Raw genomic sequence first — 18030 nt, forward strand, 5'->3', positions numbered from 1 at the left:
GAGCTTATTTGTGGTGGTGATATCTGTTTTTGTTGTAAGATCTTTTCCAACTGTGCCGGGTGGGATCAAGGGGCAGTAAAACAGCTGGTGACCTTCCTGTTTCTTTTGCTGTTAAAGAATTGATGTCAGTCACTTTAATTTTACCCCGTAATCGAATATATTAATGCGTTCATATTCTTTGTGTTTCATTAGTTTTCAAGAGGATTAATGCACACATGTGAAGATAGGTAGATTTCTGCCAGGAATTGGACAAATTCATAAGAAAAGTCCCTAACAATAGGAAGTATTTGTGAGACTGCTTGAAGATGAGCTAGTTCCTGCTTCTCTCACACACTTGGGATATAGCAGCCTCATATCCACTCTTCCTCCTATGGTTTGTCAGGAGTAAAAATGTTCCTTTCTTTTTTTTTGTTCGTTTGTTTCTTTTCTCTTTGCTCTGCAGCATTAAAGCTGGGTCCAGAAGCATTCAAATTTGATGGTGGTGTAGAGGCAGTGGCAGTGCGTCAGAATGAGAAGTATTATATCCTAAGACCGGAGGTGATTGAGACCTACTGGTATATGTGGAGATTCACACATGATCCCAAGTACAGGCAGTGGGGCTGGGAGGCTACACAGGTAACTATTTATTATCTGTCAGTAAATTTATTCTACTTATTTTCCTTTTGTAGCTGAAACACTCCAAATGATAATTTATTTTCACAAGTTCCAGTAAAATAGCATACGTATGGAAGTGTGTGTTGTTATTCCTGGTTGGTTTTTTTTGTTTGTTTGTTTTTTGTTTTTTCCTACTACTGAAACAGACAAACAGTGGAAAGGCATATTCAGCATTGTACAGCTGGTGAGATTCAGGCCTGGAATACAAGTTGCTGGTCATGACTCCTACTGTAGTCAGTGGTTCTCAGCACTCAAGAGAAGTAATTTATCCTGGGAAACGAAAGTGTATTATAAACAACTTTTTTAAGTGTGCGTTAGTACTTGTTTACATTAAAAGACACTGCTGTTCTTAATGTTTCTTCTTGGTCTACTGTTAAAACTCAGATGGTCTGTAGACTGGACAGCATGTAAACATGTAGATTGGTGTCATGGCTTTTTCTTTTCATACTTGTCTAAATGGAAGGAAATCGGATTGCTGGTCACTTTTAATTACTCAATTATAGTGAAAAAAATCCAGCATCACAATAAACAGACCACAAAGGAATGGGAATAAGCAATAATACATAAGGCAGAACTTAAAACATTTTTGCGAAGGTATTTTAGAGATTGTTACTCCCTTGTATGGATGCTTTGCTGGGTTTAAATCAGATCATTATGTATCCTAACCAAATTCCTGAGTGTGAAAATGTTGTTGAGTCTTTCTCATTGGAAATGCTTGCACTGGTCTATGAAAGCAGAGCGATTTATACTGAAAATCTGAATCTCTGTGTTTGTGGTCTTCTCTCATTCATCCCTCGTACATAGATGTCTGATAGTTATTGACTATAGGCTGATCACAAGAATAACAAGACGACATTTTCATATGATAGTAGAATATTCTAATTGCATAAATTGTTTGTAATCTTGGAAAGTTTTCTCATTTTGAATGCTTCCTAGAGCTAAACAGTGAGCCTTTTCTGATCTCTTCTCACTGCTTCCACCTGCTGGTCTGTCCCAGAGTCATGCAGAACTAAATTGCTTTCCAAGCAGTTTTCTGTTTCTCTTCAAGATCTGATCAGCCAGTGGGCTACTACAGCTTCTCCACTTTGTTGCTATCTCTCCAGCATTCTTTGGAAACATACCTCAAAGCCATTTTCAAACATGAGATTAAACATTCAAGGTAACAAGATGCTAATTTACTGTATCTGGGCAGATGATATGAGGAAAGAGGGGGTTGTTCTGGTAACAGGGGATGCTGAGAAGGCAGAGAAACTAAACACCTTCTTCTGTCTTCAGTGGAAAAATTCTCCCTCAAGAATCCCACACCCTGGAGGTTAGTGAGAGTATCTGGGTAATGGAAGTCGGAGAAGAGGTGGTCCATGAATGCCTAGGCAACACCAATGTTCATAAATCCATGGGACCCAATGGGGTGCACCCAGGGGTGCTGAGGGAGCTAGCAGAGGTGATTGCTGAACTGCTCTCTATCATCTTTGAGAGGTCTTGGAGACTGGGGGAGGTGCCTGAAGACTGGAGGATAGCCAGTGTCACTCTGGTCTTCAAAAAGGGCAAGAAGGAAGATCCAGGCCAGTCAGCCTCACCTCTGTCTCTGGAAAGGTGATGAAACAGCTTGTGCTGGATGCCATCTCCAGACATTTGCAAGAAAAGGAGGTTATCAGGAGTAGTCGGCATGGGTTCACCAGGGGGAGGTCATGCACGACCAACCTAGTAGCCTTCTATGATGTTGTCACTGTCTGGGTGGATGACGGGAGAGCAGTGGATGTAGTCTACCTTGATTTCAGCAAGGCATTTGATACTCTCTCCCACGACATCCTTAAAACAAAGCTGAGAAAGTGTGGGATAGATGAGTGGACAGTGAGGTGGGCTGACAACTGGCTGATGGGCAGAGCGCAGAGGGTCATCATAGGCGGTGCAGAGTCCAGTTGGAGACCTGTAACTAGTGGTGTTCCTCAGGGGTCAGTGCTGGGTCTGGTCTTGTTCAACATCTTCATCAGTGACCTTGACGAGAGGATAGTGGCCACCCTCAGCAAGTTTGCCGATGATACAAAGTTGGGAGGATTGGCTGATATGCCTGAAGGCTGTGCTGACATTCAGCGAGACCTGGACAGGCTGGAGAGCTGGGCAGTAAGAGACCAGATGAGGTTTAACAAAAGCTAGTGTAGAGTTTTGCACCTAGAGAGGAATAAGTGCATGTACCAGTACAGGTTGGGGGATGACCTGCTGGAGAGGAGCTCTGCTGAGAGGGACCTGGGTGTCCTGGTGTACAACATGTTGGCCATGAGCCAACAGCGTGCCCTCATGACCAAAAAGGCCAATGGCATACTGGGGTGCATTAAAAAGAGCATGGCCAGCAGGTCGAGGGAGGTGATCCTCCCCCTCTACTCTGCCCTGGTGAGGCCTCATCTGGAATACTGTGTCCAGTTCTGGGCTCCCCAGTACAAAAAAGACAGGGATCTCTTGGAAAGAGTCCAGCGGAGGGCCACAAAGATGGTGAAGGGCCTGGAGCATCTCCCTGTGAAGAAAGGCTAAGTGAACTGGGTCTGTTTAGCCTTGAGAAAAGAAGACTGAGAGGGGACCTGATCCAGGTCTATAAATATCTGAGGTGTGAGGGGCAAAGTGGTGAGGCCAGACTCTTTTCAGCAGTTTGTGGAGACAGGACAAGGGGAAACGGCCAGAAACCAGAGCATAGGAAGTTCCACATGAATGTGCACAAGAACTTCTTTACAGTGAGGGTGACAGAGCGCTGGAACAGGCTGCCCAGGGGGGCTATGGAGTCTCCTTCTCTGGAGATACTTAAGACCCAATTGGATGCCTACCTGTGCAACCTGGTGTAGGGAACCTGCTTTGGCAGGGGGATTGGACTCGATGATCTCTGGAGGTCCCTTCCAACCCCTACAATTCTGTGATTCTGTGAAAAAGCCAGGGAAGTGAGGATCTGAGAGCTTGCAAAATCTGCATGTCACAACCAGTTTAGCTCCAGAGGCAAGAGATCCAGAAAAAGGTGCTTGGAGCTAGTGCTGATCTATTGAAAAGGCAGGTTCATGGTATTTAGCTTGGCTCATCTAAATGCTTTTCTCAGGGTAGTTATAATCATGTAGAAGAGTCATTGTATTTTAAGATAATGCTTTAGTCTTGGTTAGGTTTTACCTTGTAGACTGTTTGCTTATAAGCAGTATCACATTATTCTGCACAGACATCCCATGTACATCATATTTTTTATTCTAGAATATGTTGCCACTATCTCTAAAACATGAAGTCGTATCAGCATCAGCGTTAAGTCATATCTTCCCTATGGCCTGAGCTGTAAATGTTTCTAATATGACAAAGAAATGGATTTAGTAACCTACCCCTTCCCAGTGTGTATACAACAAATGCATGCTGATCTAACAGCAGCTGCTGTCAAAAGCTCTGACTCTGTGATCCAAGATGAGATTAGGACCTTTGTGGCAGGTTAAGGAATATACAAATACAAAATTTTTCAAGATAGGATTGGTCTTCATAGTAAAGTGCAGAGCTTTTGTTACGTTTTCTCCATCTTGCTTTCATGTTTTCATTCCTACTAATGCTTTCAAACAAAACCCTTCCTTTTCCCCTGTCTCCAGATTTCTGTATATGCAGGGTAGGATTTTATTTTATCCTGAGGCATCCGCATTTAAGTTGTGTAAATCAAGCACCGCACGTGTGTATCTTCTCTGTCCTTATAGAGTGCCTTTTTCTGCTTACTTCCTCAGTGTTTTCTTTATACGATATAACTGTAGAATGTTAATGTTAACTCTTCATAAATGTTTTTGTCTACTTCTCCCTCCTCTCCCTCCCACGATTACTTTTTCTTTCCCTCACCATCATACCGACAGAGGAGCTTGGGAAGTTTTCTGCTCCCCAGGGCTTTCTGTTCCCTGCACAGAGATAATAAGTTCTTGTGTTTACTCTTCACACCTACTCACTGCTTTCTCTGCTTCCATGCCACACGCAGTTCTGGCTGTGCTTGTTCCTCCATTTGTAAATAGAGAATGATCTGGTATAATACACAGAATGGTTAGTTTGCTGCTTTTGTGTAACACAGCCTTTATTCACTTTTCTTGAAAGTGAAACAGCTGCCTTTTGACCACTGAATATACTTTGAAATCTGTATTATGTAGTTCTTACAGCAAATGGTTTTTGTTTGTTTTTTCCTTCATGAGAATGCTAATAGGTGCTTTACACTTCAGGGGAAAATAACAGAGTTTTAGGGGTCAGAAGGGACCTCTGACCATCTCCTTTTCCAGCCTACCTGCTAAAGCAGGTTCCCTAGACTAGATAACACAGGAAAGCATCCAGACAAGTTTTGAATACCTCCAAAGGAGACTCCATGACATCTCTGGACAGCCTGTTCCAGTGTTCTGTGACCCTCAAAGTAAAGAAGTTTTTCCTCATATTCAGATGGAACTTTCTGTGTGCCAGTTGGTGCCCCTTGTCCTGTTGCTGGGTGTTGTTGAAATGAACTTGGCCATATCCACTCGATTCCCACACATTAGATATTTATAAAGGATGATGAGATCCCTCTCCAGTCTCCTCCAGGTTGAACAGTCCCAGGTCTCTCAGGCTTTCCTTAAAAAAAATAGACACTCCAGACCCCTAATTATCTTTGTGGCCCTCTGCTGGACTCTTTCCAGTAGTTCCCTGTCTTTCTTCAACTTTGGAGTACAGAACTGGATACGTTACTTCAGATATGGCCTCACCAAGGCAGACCAGTGTGGGTGAACTGGGAATTATTGTTGAGACTCTGGAAGAAAAAGAGTCTTTGTCCTCTGGAAGCAGGCACAGGCTACTTGGAGAGATTACAAGGAAGTTGCTAAGGTATGCAGGGAGAAAGTTAGGTAGGCAAAAGCCTGACTTGAATTTAGATTGGCCACTGCAGTAAAAGAAAATAGAAAAATCATTTTACAAATATATCAGTGGTAATAGGAGAACCAAGGAAAATGTCCACCCCACTTGATGCAGTGGGGAGTGTGACCACTGAGGTCCTCGACGCCTTCTTTACATCTGCCTTTAATGGGCAGACCAGTTATCCTCAGGGCACTTTACACCCTGATCTGAAACTCTGGGATGGAATGCAAAGTACACCCCCAGTGATTCAGGTGGAGACAGTTAAAGAGCTCCTCCTCCACCTGGACTGCCACAAGTCTATGGGACAGGATGGCCTCCACCCTCAGGTGCTGAGGGAGCTTGCAGGAATGATTGCTGAGCCACTCTCTGCCATCTACCAGTGTTCCTGGTTAACTGGAGAGGTCCCAGAGGATTGGAGGCTTGCTGATGTGACTCCCATCTACAAGAAGGGCCATAAGGAGGATCCAAGGAACTACAGGCCTGTCAGCCTGACCTCGGTACCGGTGAAAGTTGTAGAACAAATCGTCTTGGGTGAGATCACACGGCATGTGCGTGGCATCCAGGGAATCAGGCCCAGTCAGCATGGGTTCATGAAGGGCAGGTTGTGATTAACCAACCTCATCTCCTTCTACGACTGGGTGACCAGACTGGTAGATGAGGGAAAGGCTGTTGATGTAGTCTACCTAGACTTCAGCAAAGTCTTCTCTCACAGTATTCTCCTGAGGAAACTGGCTGCCCATGGCCTGGACAGGTATACCCTCATTTGGGTAAGGAACTGGCTAGAGGGCCATGCCCAGCAGGTAGTGGATAATGGAGTTAAATCCAGCTGGTGATGTGTTACAAGTGGTGTCTCCCAGGGGTCGGTAGCAGGGACGACCTAGATGAGGGGGTTCTGAGGAAACTGGGATCTAGTCTAGAGGCAACTACAATTTAGTTCCAAAAAAGCCTTGATGTACTCATGTCACAAGGCCCTGAAATTTCACACGGTGTCATTTTGAGCCCAGAGATATGTATTTGGCATGAGTACAGCATTGCACATTTTTCTGTTCTGCTCTTGATTTGAATAAGAAGAAGTGGAAAATCTTATTCCTTTGGTAGTTTGTTGCATTATTTGATTATTTATGCTGTTAAAAACATATGCTTTGTTTCCCATTGGAATTTGTCTGGTTCTAGATGTCAATCATTGAACTTCCCTATGACTCCCTGTACCGTATTAAAATGTTTTCTATTGCCCATGGTTTCTTTTTCTACTGCTGGATTGTCTTAAGAAATTGTACATTCTCCTGCTATAAAGCATTTTCTCCAAATGTCTGCACCCACCTCAGATGTTCATCATGTCATCATGCTTTTTTAAAAATGAAATCTGAAACAGTGTATTCCAGTTTTTCTCCTTACCCACAGCCCTCTGCAAAATTTAAACAGCATTTCTGCTTGCTAACCCTGTGTGTGTACCTCCCTCAACATCCTAAAAGGAGCTCATACTGACTTGGCTCTGGTGGCCGCTGGATTCTTCTAAGTGTCTGCTTTCCAGACTAATCTGGTTCTGTACTTCCAGTCCTTATTTCTAGGTCTAGTATTTTGTATCTGGCCATACAAAACTCATTTTGTTAGGGCTCCAGTTTCCACCAGATTATACTGGCTGCTGCTATTCATCTATATATCATTTTTGCCAGCGGAAGCTATGCAGCGACTTGGTGAAAATTAAGGCAACCCCTTGTTGAATCTCTATGAAAAGCAACCCTATCCAGTGGTGGGTTCACATTTACAATTCACTGTTAAATCACTGTTGGTCGGTTTTCATTTAAGATAATGATAGTGGTAAGGTATAGTGCTATTCTCTTCTTATCGTTACGCATTATGGTACTGTGTCAATTGCTTTAATTGTTTCTTATACCTTTGCAATTTCCTTTGCTGCTTTTTACTACTTTACAACTTTGATTTCATTCTTGTTCTTCATTCAAGTCTACAAGTTTCTTGAGAATGATGGTTTCTGTAAAGCCATACTTACCAGTGTCAGTTGTCCCTGTCCAGTTGTCAGTTGTTTTTTTTATGTGTTTTTACTTGGTTTCCATAATTGTTTGGAACTTTAGTTCTACCATCCTGCATTTATCCACTCAGCCTGCCAATGCCTCTGAATAATAGCATTCATTTGATTCTCTTCCAGTCCTCTAGGACTACCGTGTGATCTGTGGTTCAGTAAAAGTTAGCATCGTTTTGTCAAGTGTATGGAAACTGGTAGGTCTTGACCTGAATCAGTTATTGGGCCTTATCAGGGCCTTGCTTCTCACAAACAAAGGGGACCCCAAGCAATCAGACTCCTATGGCCCTGAAAATATTGGAAATGAGAATTCTAAAAAAAATCTGAACTGGAGGCTCTGGTGGAACTGGGCCCTCTAGAAACCTGGGCAGTAGTCACTAAAAAAAAACAACATTAAAAAAACAAGAAAATCCAAGAAAGACCTAAGGAGGTAGCACCCAAAGAGTGGCTTCCTCCCCAAACTATTATGCATGTTACCACATGCTCTTGTATGGCCACTGAATTGGTGGACTTAGTCCAGTGATTCCAGGATTCCAGCAAAGGCCAAGGGAAAGTATCCTGTCCTAGTTGTTCAGACTATGGGATATGGGAGCTGAATGTGTCATGTGCTCAGAAATTTCCAAACTGGCCTCTATCACAACACAGCCAGCACTGAGGCAAAGGCTATATGCCACTGTCATACACAATGAGGAAAATCATTCCTTGATTCAGTGGATTATGGTAGCCTGTCAGCTGATCTCACCCTATCTGCCGAATTAGACATTCATGTGACCTGGGTAGGGTTTGTGGCAGCATCAGGGTTTTATCCTGCACCCCAATTGCTTTCTGATCTCAGCTTTGACATGGAGCAGAAGAAAGGTTATGGCTTGATTATAACCCAGGAACTGAGTGACAGTGCAGTTTACATCTGCACAGATAGCTGGGTGGTCTACTGAGGACTTAATGCTTTGCCACTCAGGATCAGACTATCCATGTCTGACCAATCTGGGGCAGAGTCATTTGGTTTGATGTCCAGAATGTTGCAACAAACAGTATACAGCCATGCAGTCACCAGGAAATAATGGAGCCAACACACTAGCTCAGATAAGGTGGCTAGGTTTGCCAGCAGATAACATTGCCTTGTCACTACACAAGAAGTTGTGACCTACTGGACAGAAGACAATGTGGTCAGCAGTAAAAGCATGGGGGCTGCCCATTTGAATGTCAGATATTGTCCAGATATGTCAAGAATGAGAAGCGTACTCCAGGGTGCGATTGAGTCCTTTGCTAGAAACAGCAGCACATCTTGCCAAAGGACACCATCCCTTGTATAGATTGCAAGTCTTCTGCAAAGTCCCCTCCCTCGATCTGAAGGGGCCAGATATGCCTTGAACTACATTGACAAAGTAAGTGGATTAATGCAGGCCTGTCCAGTGCCTATACTATCAAGCCTATACTATCAAGGCATTAACTAAATGAATGGTAACGTATGGGGCTCCTCAAGTCATTCAAAGTGACCAGTGAACAACAGTAAAAGGCCTGAACATAGAATCATAGTATCCTTAGAGTTTGAAGGAACCTCTGAGGGCCATCTAGCCCAACTGTCCTGCAATGAACAGAGACATGCACACCTAGATCAGGTTGCCCAGGGCCTGTTCCAGCCTCACCTTGAAAGTCTCCAGGGATGGGGCATCGATCACATCTCTGGGCAACCTGTTCCAGTGCCTTACTGCCCCCACTGTAAAAGTCTTTCTCCTCATATGTAATCTAAATCTTTCCTCTTTAAGCTTGAAACTATTTCCCTTTGTTCTGTCACCACACAAACCCTGCTGAAGAATCTGTCCCATTTCTTTCCTGCAGCTCCCCCCTTAGATATTAAAAGGCCACTGTAAGGTCTTCTCAGAGCCTTCTCTTCACCAGGCTGAACAGCCTCAGCTCTCTCAGTCGGTTGTTATAGGAGGAGTGTTCCATTTCATGAATCATTTTTGTTGCCCACCTCTGGACACACTCCAGCAGGTCTGCATCTCTCCTGTACTGAGCATGCCACATAGTACTCCAGGTGAGGTCTCACCAGCACAGAGCAGAGGGGCAGGATCACCTCCCTCGCCCTGCTGGCCACAATTCTTTTGATACATCCCAGGATATGGTTGCTTTTCTGGGCTGCAAGGGCATATGGCTGGCTATTGCCTGCATAGAAACCAAATGTGCTTTAGCCCATGTTTATTTGTATGACGCCTGCCTAGTGGCTTGTAGGTCTTGCAAGGAGGAATGAACTAGTAGTTCTGTAAACCACATGTGCATTATTTCTTCAGATGTCAACCAAAAAAATTCTTTTTTTTTTCTTTTTTTTTCTTTTTTTTTTTTTTTTTTCCTCTCTTTGGCTGCCATGCAGTAGCCAGCATCACTCATGATGTGTAAGAACATGCAAACAGGTTGTCATGAGTTTGATACTCTTGGGTTAGATGTATGATTTTATCTCCAGGCTGTAGGAAGAACGTGGTCAACCTGTATCTCAAAATGTGAGTAGTCTCAGTATAGTCCTGGACTGCAACAGTAATCAGATCAGAACAGCATTCATACAGACCCTTCTTCTTACATGCTTAGATCCCAACAAGAAAGCAAACGTTTCTATCCAAAACTACAGGAAGCTTCACTTAAAAGAAGGAAATACGTCATGAATTACACTTGCCAAGAAACAAAGGAAATCCAGGCTTAGAGCTGTGTGGAGAGAAGTTTCATACAAACTAATGGGTCAAGTCGTAGATTACTGAAGGTAGCTGTGTTCAGTTTGTAATGACAGATAGCCTGAGCCAAGCATTTTCCTTCATCACTCTGCCTTTTCTGTCCCCACACAAGTCTGTTAAAAGAGCAGCTATCTGCTGAGAATATACCACCAAAACAGTGGAGAGGCACAAGTAATCTGTGAATCATTTCGTTGCCATAGCTTTGGGGCTGGCATGCTGTAAAATTGCGTGTGAGCCAAATGATGAGTGTAAGGAGGTGCTCTGTGCTACTGATGCATTCTTCCCAGTCTCCTCCTCTTCCAGAGTGATTTTTGCTGTACTGTGTTGGAGCTGATTAGCAAGGTGGTTTGTGAATCCAAAAGCTGTTGGCCTCTCTCTGTGTGGAATGCTGATTGGTATAAAGTTGATGCTTTAAACATAAAGAACCCCTTTGAGGTCTGGCACACAGATGACTTGAGTTTCAACTGTATAAGGGGGAAAGAGAGAAGCATTTATAGCAGATGGAATTGCATGGGGAAAGCAGTAGCTGGAGGAGTTTTATAGGATGAAATCAATGCTTCCTGAATATGAGTAGTGTATTTAATTTCTACCTTCAGAAAGTCTCTATGACAAATTACAAGTCACAGTCCTGTAACTCTTAAAACTCTTCCAGCTTCAAAATCCAGGAGCGTTTGTCATCTACCTACCCTCCCCATAGCCCATGTTACATTAATTGAGCAATTAATGTTCTACACGATGTTACCTATGAGCAGCTTTGCCAGCTCAAAGCTAAAGTCTGCTGAGGCCATGTCCTCCCATCAATATCAGTGAACAGTGAGTACCTAGGAAAGAAAGTATTCTTCCCCAGAATACCTTTTTCTAGCTTCTAGTGGTTTGCCAAATGTCTTCAGTAGCCTTGGAAGGATTTTACTTTGGCACATGTTCACTCCTCATTTATTTACTTATTTTCCCAATGCACAACATCATCTGACATGACTAAATTTGCAGATTGGAAAGAATTTCCTCCTTTGTTGATCAGTCCTGTTATTTGAGTGCTTTCAAATTTTAATTTGCAATTGAATTGCCTTTTTTTTTTCTTATTTTTTCTTTTTACCTCCCTTTTTGCAGGCGATCGACAAATATTGCCGAGTTAGTGGTGGCTTCTCTGGTGTCAAGGATGTCTATTCCTCATCTCCTACATATGATGACGTACAGCAGAGCTTTTTCCTTGCTGAAACATTGAAGTAAGCTGTTTTCACTATTGCATATTCCTCTAAAAGCCAGTGTGTGGTTCTACAAGAACATGTTGTCTGAACAAATAATCTCTTGTCATTTCCAGGGTGGTTTGGACTTTCTTTTTTTCCCAGGAAAAAATAGATCCTGGCAATGGCAGAGCTGATACCTACTTCAGGCACCAGGATGTGTTTTACTGTTGTGAAAGGGCTTCAAGTTCATCACATCTGAGAGACAGATACGGCTATTGTGTCCTGCAGCTGAGCAATCCCTACCAGACTTCTCTCAGTAGCCACGATACTTTGTTTCCCTTTATTATCATTACAAAAAGAAAGTGAGACACTGCTGCCTCTTATGTCATCTTTCTTAGTTATATTTCATTTACTCCTTTGAGTTAATTTTCTGCAGGCAAAAAGCTTTACTCCCAAAGAGAGAGGCAACATTTCCGACAGGTCCTTCCAGATACACAGTGCTTCTCGAGGAGCTGATTGTGTGTCATCCATACATATACTTATAAAAGCCAGATCAGAGAGAGAATGAAGTACTCCTATTGGACTTCTGTGGTGACAGGACTGACCTTTGAAATATTGTCAGAATCCTGTCTAGATCTCTCATCACAAGGAGATCTGAAAGTTCACTGATGTGTCACTCAGTAACTGGATGTACTGAAGGACAAGCTGTGACACTTGACTGTAGACAGTGGGAATACTAGCATCTGATTTATAGTGAATACAGAACAATGCGTGCCCACATTCTGGGTGTGACAGAGCCCACTGATGGAAGTGACAGCTCTTCCTTGTGCCATGCTGCAAGACCTGACACTGGCTGAATAGCAGGAAATCAGGCTGAAGCAGAAGCTGAGAGGTCCTGTATCCCAGTGATGTTAAGCTTAGCTTGCACGTACACAATCAGGTTTTCTGGAAGAAACGAACTCCCTTTGGAATTACAGCAGTTGAGGTTGGAAGACTTTACAAAGATCTCTGCTGCCATTGTCCTCTTACAAAGGATAGAATAACCACACTCAAAACTGCGTATTAAGAGAAAAGGAAACAAGAAATAATCTTTACACACATGTCCAGAAATGTAACATCATTGCTTGCTTTATTTGCCCTGTGTTCCTTTAACAATATAATTTTTATGAATCCTCTCTGCAAGCATATTGGCGCAGAAGCTGATCACCATGCCCAGCATGGTGATGACAAATCAAATATCTGGCATGGCTTAGTAACTTCTTTTGTGCTTCCTCTAAATATTTGATTTGATTTGAATGGAATAGTCATTTCCAAGTGGGTTTGTTCCATTGGAACCAACTTTTTGGCTACTTCTGCTCTGCTTCCCTGCCTCTAAAATGCTTGTGCTTGATGTCTTGATGTTTGTATTATATTATAAGCCTTGGAAAGGAGTCTTGAAAAACAGAAGTTACTTGGAAAAAATTAAAATGCTGTTTTTGTACAAATTTTTCTTTGCAGGGCTTGAGTGTGATGAAAATGACTCTTCAGATCACTATGATAGGGAAAGTTGTATGAGTGCTATAAAAAGACTGAAAGCGAATAACTTGTTTATGGCTTTAGCTACTGACTGGTGGGGCATGCAGCTGCTATGGTGCCCCAGTGTCTGTTGCTCAACTTTAATAACCACCATTTTTCTTCTCTGTATTGATGTCTAGGTATTTGTATCTGCTTTTCTCCAACGATGACCTTCTCCCATTAGACAACTGGGTTTTTAACACAGAAGCGCATCCCCTGCCTGTTTTACATTTAGCAAACACCACACTTTCAGGAAATCCTGCTTATCGATAAAATCAGCTCTAAGAAGAGGAAGAGAGACTTTTCAGCTCTGTTTTGTTTACATGGATCACTTGAGACTTTAAGCAGGAGAGGAGACGGACACTTGATAAATCTTGACATCTGAGTCAAGTACAGGCGTGAGAAACAAAGCTCTTCAACATATAGATAAATAAAACTGAAACAAAGTTTTGTTTTATATATGACCAAAATACAAGTGTGGTATTTGCAGGACAGAGACTTCAAGTGCTTTGAACCCTAGCAAGAAATGGAATCTACTATCTGAAATAAATGCAGCATTATGAGGAAGAAGAGGCTTTCCTGTTTAGGGACAGGGACTTGCAGCTGCTGCTGTAGGCTGTTGCAAGGCACAGCGCACCAGTCATCTCTTCAGATCGGGTGGGTTCCAAATACTTTGTTTTTTTTTTTCTTCTTTTTCTTTTTGTTTGATGATGGCATGAACAAAGCAACAACAAAAAGCAACATCACTGCACCAGCAGCATCAGGATTTGGAATTGTTTTCTGTACCTGTCTGAATTTTCTAAGGAGCATCAGTTTGCCCAGACTGGCAGCCATTCTTGGGGCCTTCAGACTATTAAAACTAGACTATAAAAACTATTACTTGCTCATTTTCCCTTTTCAGAGCAGTGTTGAAAGTTCTGTGTTGTGTGCTCACACTCAAAAACGCAGTGAATAAGCATTTGGTTTGTAATTCGCTGTCAACAACAAAGGCTCAACTCATTTCGCAGGTTGTGGTTAGAGTGTGGAGCATAACACTGAGGTGGGCTAAGAGCCTAAGCTTGGGATAAATCCCATCACGTGGAAAGTCCCTATTCTCTTGTTTTTCTTGTTTCTTCTAGCCAAATTTACAGAGATAAAAACTTGAGAAAAGCAGTCCCATAATTTATATAGCAAGGAATAGAGTACGTCATTTAAAAATGCTCCCCTTCAGCTAAGCAGCAGGAGCTTCTTGTTTTATGTTTTTCCACACAATCTGGATTTTTCCTAAAAATTAATTTCACTCTTTGGATAATATTCACAGACCCTTATTTGCAGATTTGAAATCCTGTCTTATCATATTTCTGTGTATGACAGAAGCCAAAAACTGCCTTTAATTTAGTCTAGAAAACTCCTTTTCATTTGCGTGGCCTGCAGCATTGCAAAGCCAAAATGATCATCTTTGGAAACAACATCACATCTCTTAGATGTGAGTGGAAAAAGAAACTGCGGATTCTCTTCAATCAGTTGATAAGAAATGAGGTGCTGTTTCCTTTTTTTTGTTGTTGTTCTCTGATTACTTGAAGGCTGAAATAGTTCAGATACTTTGAAATTGGGCTGGGCAGTATCAGTTGAGTGCCTCAGTCTTGACAATTTTTGCTAAAAGAAATTTAGCCTTTTCAGGTATCTCTTCATCAGTCAATATATTTTGTGTGTGTGTGTGTTTTGTTCCAGAAACCTTACAGCTTATATAATTCTTTTTACTCCCCTTTATGCTTCTCCCACCCTTTTGCCATGGTGACTGGCATTTGTGCTGGAAAAGAGCGGTGAGGTGCTTCTTTCCCTCCTTGTGCATGGGTTGAAGCTTTCAGAAATGTCTGATCGTCTTTTCAAACTCAAGTGAGTGGAAGAATTGCCTTTAGTGAACTACAGCGGTGCGGCACCATGGGACTGAGTGCCCTCTCCTCCTCAAGAATATTTATATATGAAATTTCATATGTAAAAACCTTTTCCTGATATCACATTATAATTTTTCTGACTATACAATGAAATAGGATTTCCCACAGTATTTTCTCTTACTCCTCCTTGACAGCAATTTACACATAGCATTTTTTCCTAGGTCAATTTCTCTCAGACTACGTCCTCCAGACTGTCACTTTAGTTTATGAGGAGGAAGAGATAGACCTCAGAAAACAATCTGATCTCAACATTTTTGCCTTAATAGCAATTACTTAGTTACTGTAATTCGCAGCAGTATCTTAAAACGAATTTGAGAGCTGATGAAGCAACTGATGTAGTAAATACTGATTCAAGCAATTGTTTATTTAAAGTGAGAGGTAGATTAGTAAGTGATTTCTTCTTACTGGTCGCACATTAATTAATCTCTCCTAAATCTCTCCAGGTACCGAGGAGAAATAGGAAAGATAGATTCCTTGGGTTTAGGGGTTTTTTTTGTTTACAAAAAAAGAGAGAAAAGGCACTTTCCATCGTTGTCATAAACCTCCTGATAAACGCAGATGTAGAATGGCTGCCAGTCTGTTCAGAGACAACGTTCTGTTGAAGTCCCAGAAACAGCAAATTTCTTACCATTATTGGATGCTCTGCCATACCCCTCATGTGAAGTACAGAGTTACTATTCAAATTAATTCTTCCACGAATCCCACTGTGTTAATTCACTGCCACAGGAATGCTTGAATTGAGGACCTAAGCCATTTCATGTTATGGGATGGTATTTTTCTCAAAGCAAATGTACAGTACTGCTATTTCTTCTTTGTGTAGACAAGCAGCAGGTACCAAATAAAGGACATTTGTTTCTTGTTTTCCAGTTAGCCCAGAGTCTGTCAGTTTCTACTCCAGCTCTCTTTAAAAGGCAATCTTTCCTTTTCCTACAGAAGCTACAGATCTCTGCAGTCTATACAAAATAATGTGTTTAATGGACTTACTGCTGCGTCATTCATGAATCTCTCCACCTTGAGATTACCAAGAGCAAACTGAAAGTTTGGAGGCAAGGGGTTTTCAGTGAGGTGTCTGTAGTCAGCAAGCATGGATATGGAAACTTCTGTCTGAAGTGACATGCCCTTAGTCAGAGTCCTTCACAAAGAAGTAGGTTTTGATCTGTATAATGGAAGTACACGTGGCCCACAGTTCAGACTGTTTTCCCTCCAGGTATATAAGGTAGAGGTAGAGTATTACCACTTCCATTCTGTTGCTGCTGTCGTACATACTTTGATGAAGGTAGAGTGTAAATTTAAGCACAAAATGATTTATAGTCCTAGTTGTTTCTGAGTCTTGCACTGTATTCTCTAACAAAACAATCCTCGTTTTCTTTAGGTAGCTGTCCCATTTTAGCAATTTCTGCAATGCCTTCTCCTCTTACAGGATGAAGTAAAGGACAAAAAATCATGTGCATTTTTGGCACACTGGATTTGGGCAAGAGCCTGGAAATCCCAGAATTGTCTATATCCTGTTTGCATGCAGTCAAAACAAGGATGCTGAGTTCTTTTCCGAATCCAAGACACAAACTTGCTATTGGTCAGGATCTGGTAGCAGTACTCTTTTTTCTAACACTTTACAGCCTGACAGAAGCTAAATTTATGCACCGGCTGCCTTGGAGCTGCGTGTGCCCTGCAGTCCAGAAGTCAACATCTTAGCCCTGTCCTCTCACTAAAACCAAAACCTTTGAGTGATATACCGTGTGTTCATTTTGCTGCACAATGTGGTCCTTAAAACTGAATGCTGAGTACCTTGAAGTAAGGAGAAAAGCAGACAGTGTAGTTCCCTGTGGCTATCACACCTTTGAAGCTTCTTTTGCTCCCTGCTCCAAATTTGCAAATGACCATCTTGTACCTTTCGGTCACTGAGATATTCTCACCTGGAGCTCTGTGAGATTTGAATGTCCATTATCTGGGATTCTGAAAAATGAAAGCAATTACACGCTCCCATAATACCATCCTGTAAGATTAAAAGTATGTATTTCATTGATTTTTAACTAAGCTGTATCGGGCTGTCCTCAATGGTACTCTCTTCTGTCCCTGAGGAAATGTATGATATTACAAACCTTCATAGTGAGACTCTTCCTAGTTTGAATGGAGAAGTGGATAATGGCATTAACATTGGAAGGATCAGCAGTGTAATCTAGCACCCATCAAAAACAACGAGGCAGCTTGCATCTCAGGGCTGTAATAACAGGCTTTTGGCAAATGGTGCCTGTTACACACATTAATAAGTAGTCCATGTTTTAAGGGGACAAGTTACTAAAGAGGATTCTTGTTACCAGAGAAAAATGCAAGCAAGCTCTTGATCCACATTGTAGTTCAGAGATCTGTTTAGCCTAAGCCTTCCCTCTTTTGCTCCTAGAATTCTGGGAAGCGGTCTTCTGACTCAAGGGTTTGGGTTGCCATACAAAGAGGAAGCCAAAGCTCTGTTGCAAGTTCTGTGCGTACAGCTGTAGCAGAGATGATGAACACTAGCTGCTTCGGCTGTCAGCCCATTCTAACGAACTGCTCTGTAATTGCCTGGGAAGTCTGAGAATCGCCGAAATCAAAAGAGACAGCCTGGCTCATTACAGTGAATTGTTGCCTTTAATCCTAATTGCTTGGTGGAAGTTGGTTTTGCATTCTGCCTTTATTCTTGCTTTGTTTGACAGATTATTTTTCCTCCAAAATAATAAAAGGGCAAGAGTCTTTCTTCTGATGTGGAAACCTTCTGGCTGCCTCTGACCTGGAATCCTGCATATGTACTTTTTACAGATTAAAAATAATATTGTATATAAAAAAAAAGAAAAAAAAAAAAAAAAGAAAAAAAAGATTGAATAAAGAATGTCTTTAAGTGAAAAAGGTGGTCTTGTGTCCTTTGCCTCAGCTAGCAACCCCCTGTAGCACCGGACTGTGAAACTCATCCTCTTTCACAAGCTTGTTGGGGTTGTAGCTTTTCATTCCTCTGCTGCTCTGCCAAGGACTTTGTCACCTTAAGCGTGTATCAAGACCTACTACCGCAAAATTAAACCTTGGTACCCCTTGCTCGCTTTTAACAGGTCACT

The 18030-nt window shown here is 42.1% G+C and overlaps 1 protein-coding gene across 1 annotated transcript in view; it reads left to right on the forward strand.

The window, feature by feature from the left end:
• Positions 1 to 17755, forward strand: part of MAN1A2 (mannosidase alpha class 1A member 2) — a 126374-nt gene extending 108619 nt beyond the window's left edge. The window contains exons 11-13 of the mRNA XM_072339587.1: positions 443 to 615; positions 11386 to 11501; positions 13157 to 17755. Of these exons, the coding sequence (XP_072195688.1) occupies positions 443 to 615; positions 11386 to 11501; positions 13157 to 13289 (422 nt within the window). The 3' untranslated portion in view covers positions 13290 to 17755. The remainder of the gene's footprint in view (positions 1 to 442; positions 616 to 11385; positions 11502 to 13156) is intronic.
• The last annotated feature ends 275 nt before the right edge of the window (positions 17756 to 18030 follow it).

The sequence above is a fragment of the Excalfactoria chinensis genome, chromosome 1 (assembly GCF_039878825.1).
Source record: "Excalfactoria chinensis isolate bCotChi1 chromosome 1, bCotChi1.hap2, whole genome shotgun sequence".
NCBI lineage: Eukaryota > Metazoa > Chordata > Aves > Galliformes > Phasianidae > Excalfactoria > Excalfactoria chinensis.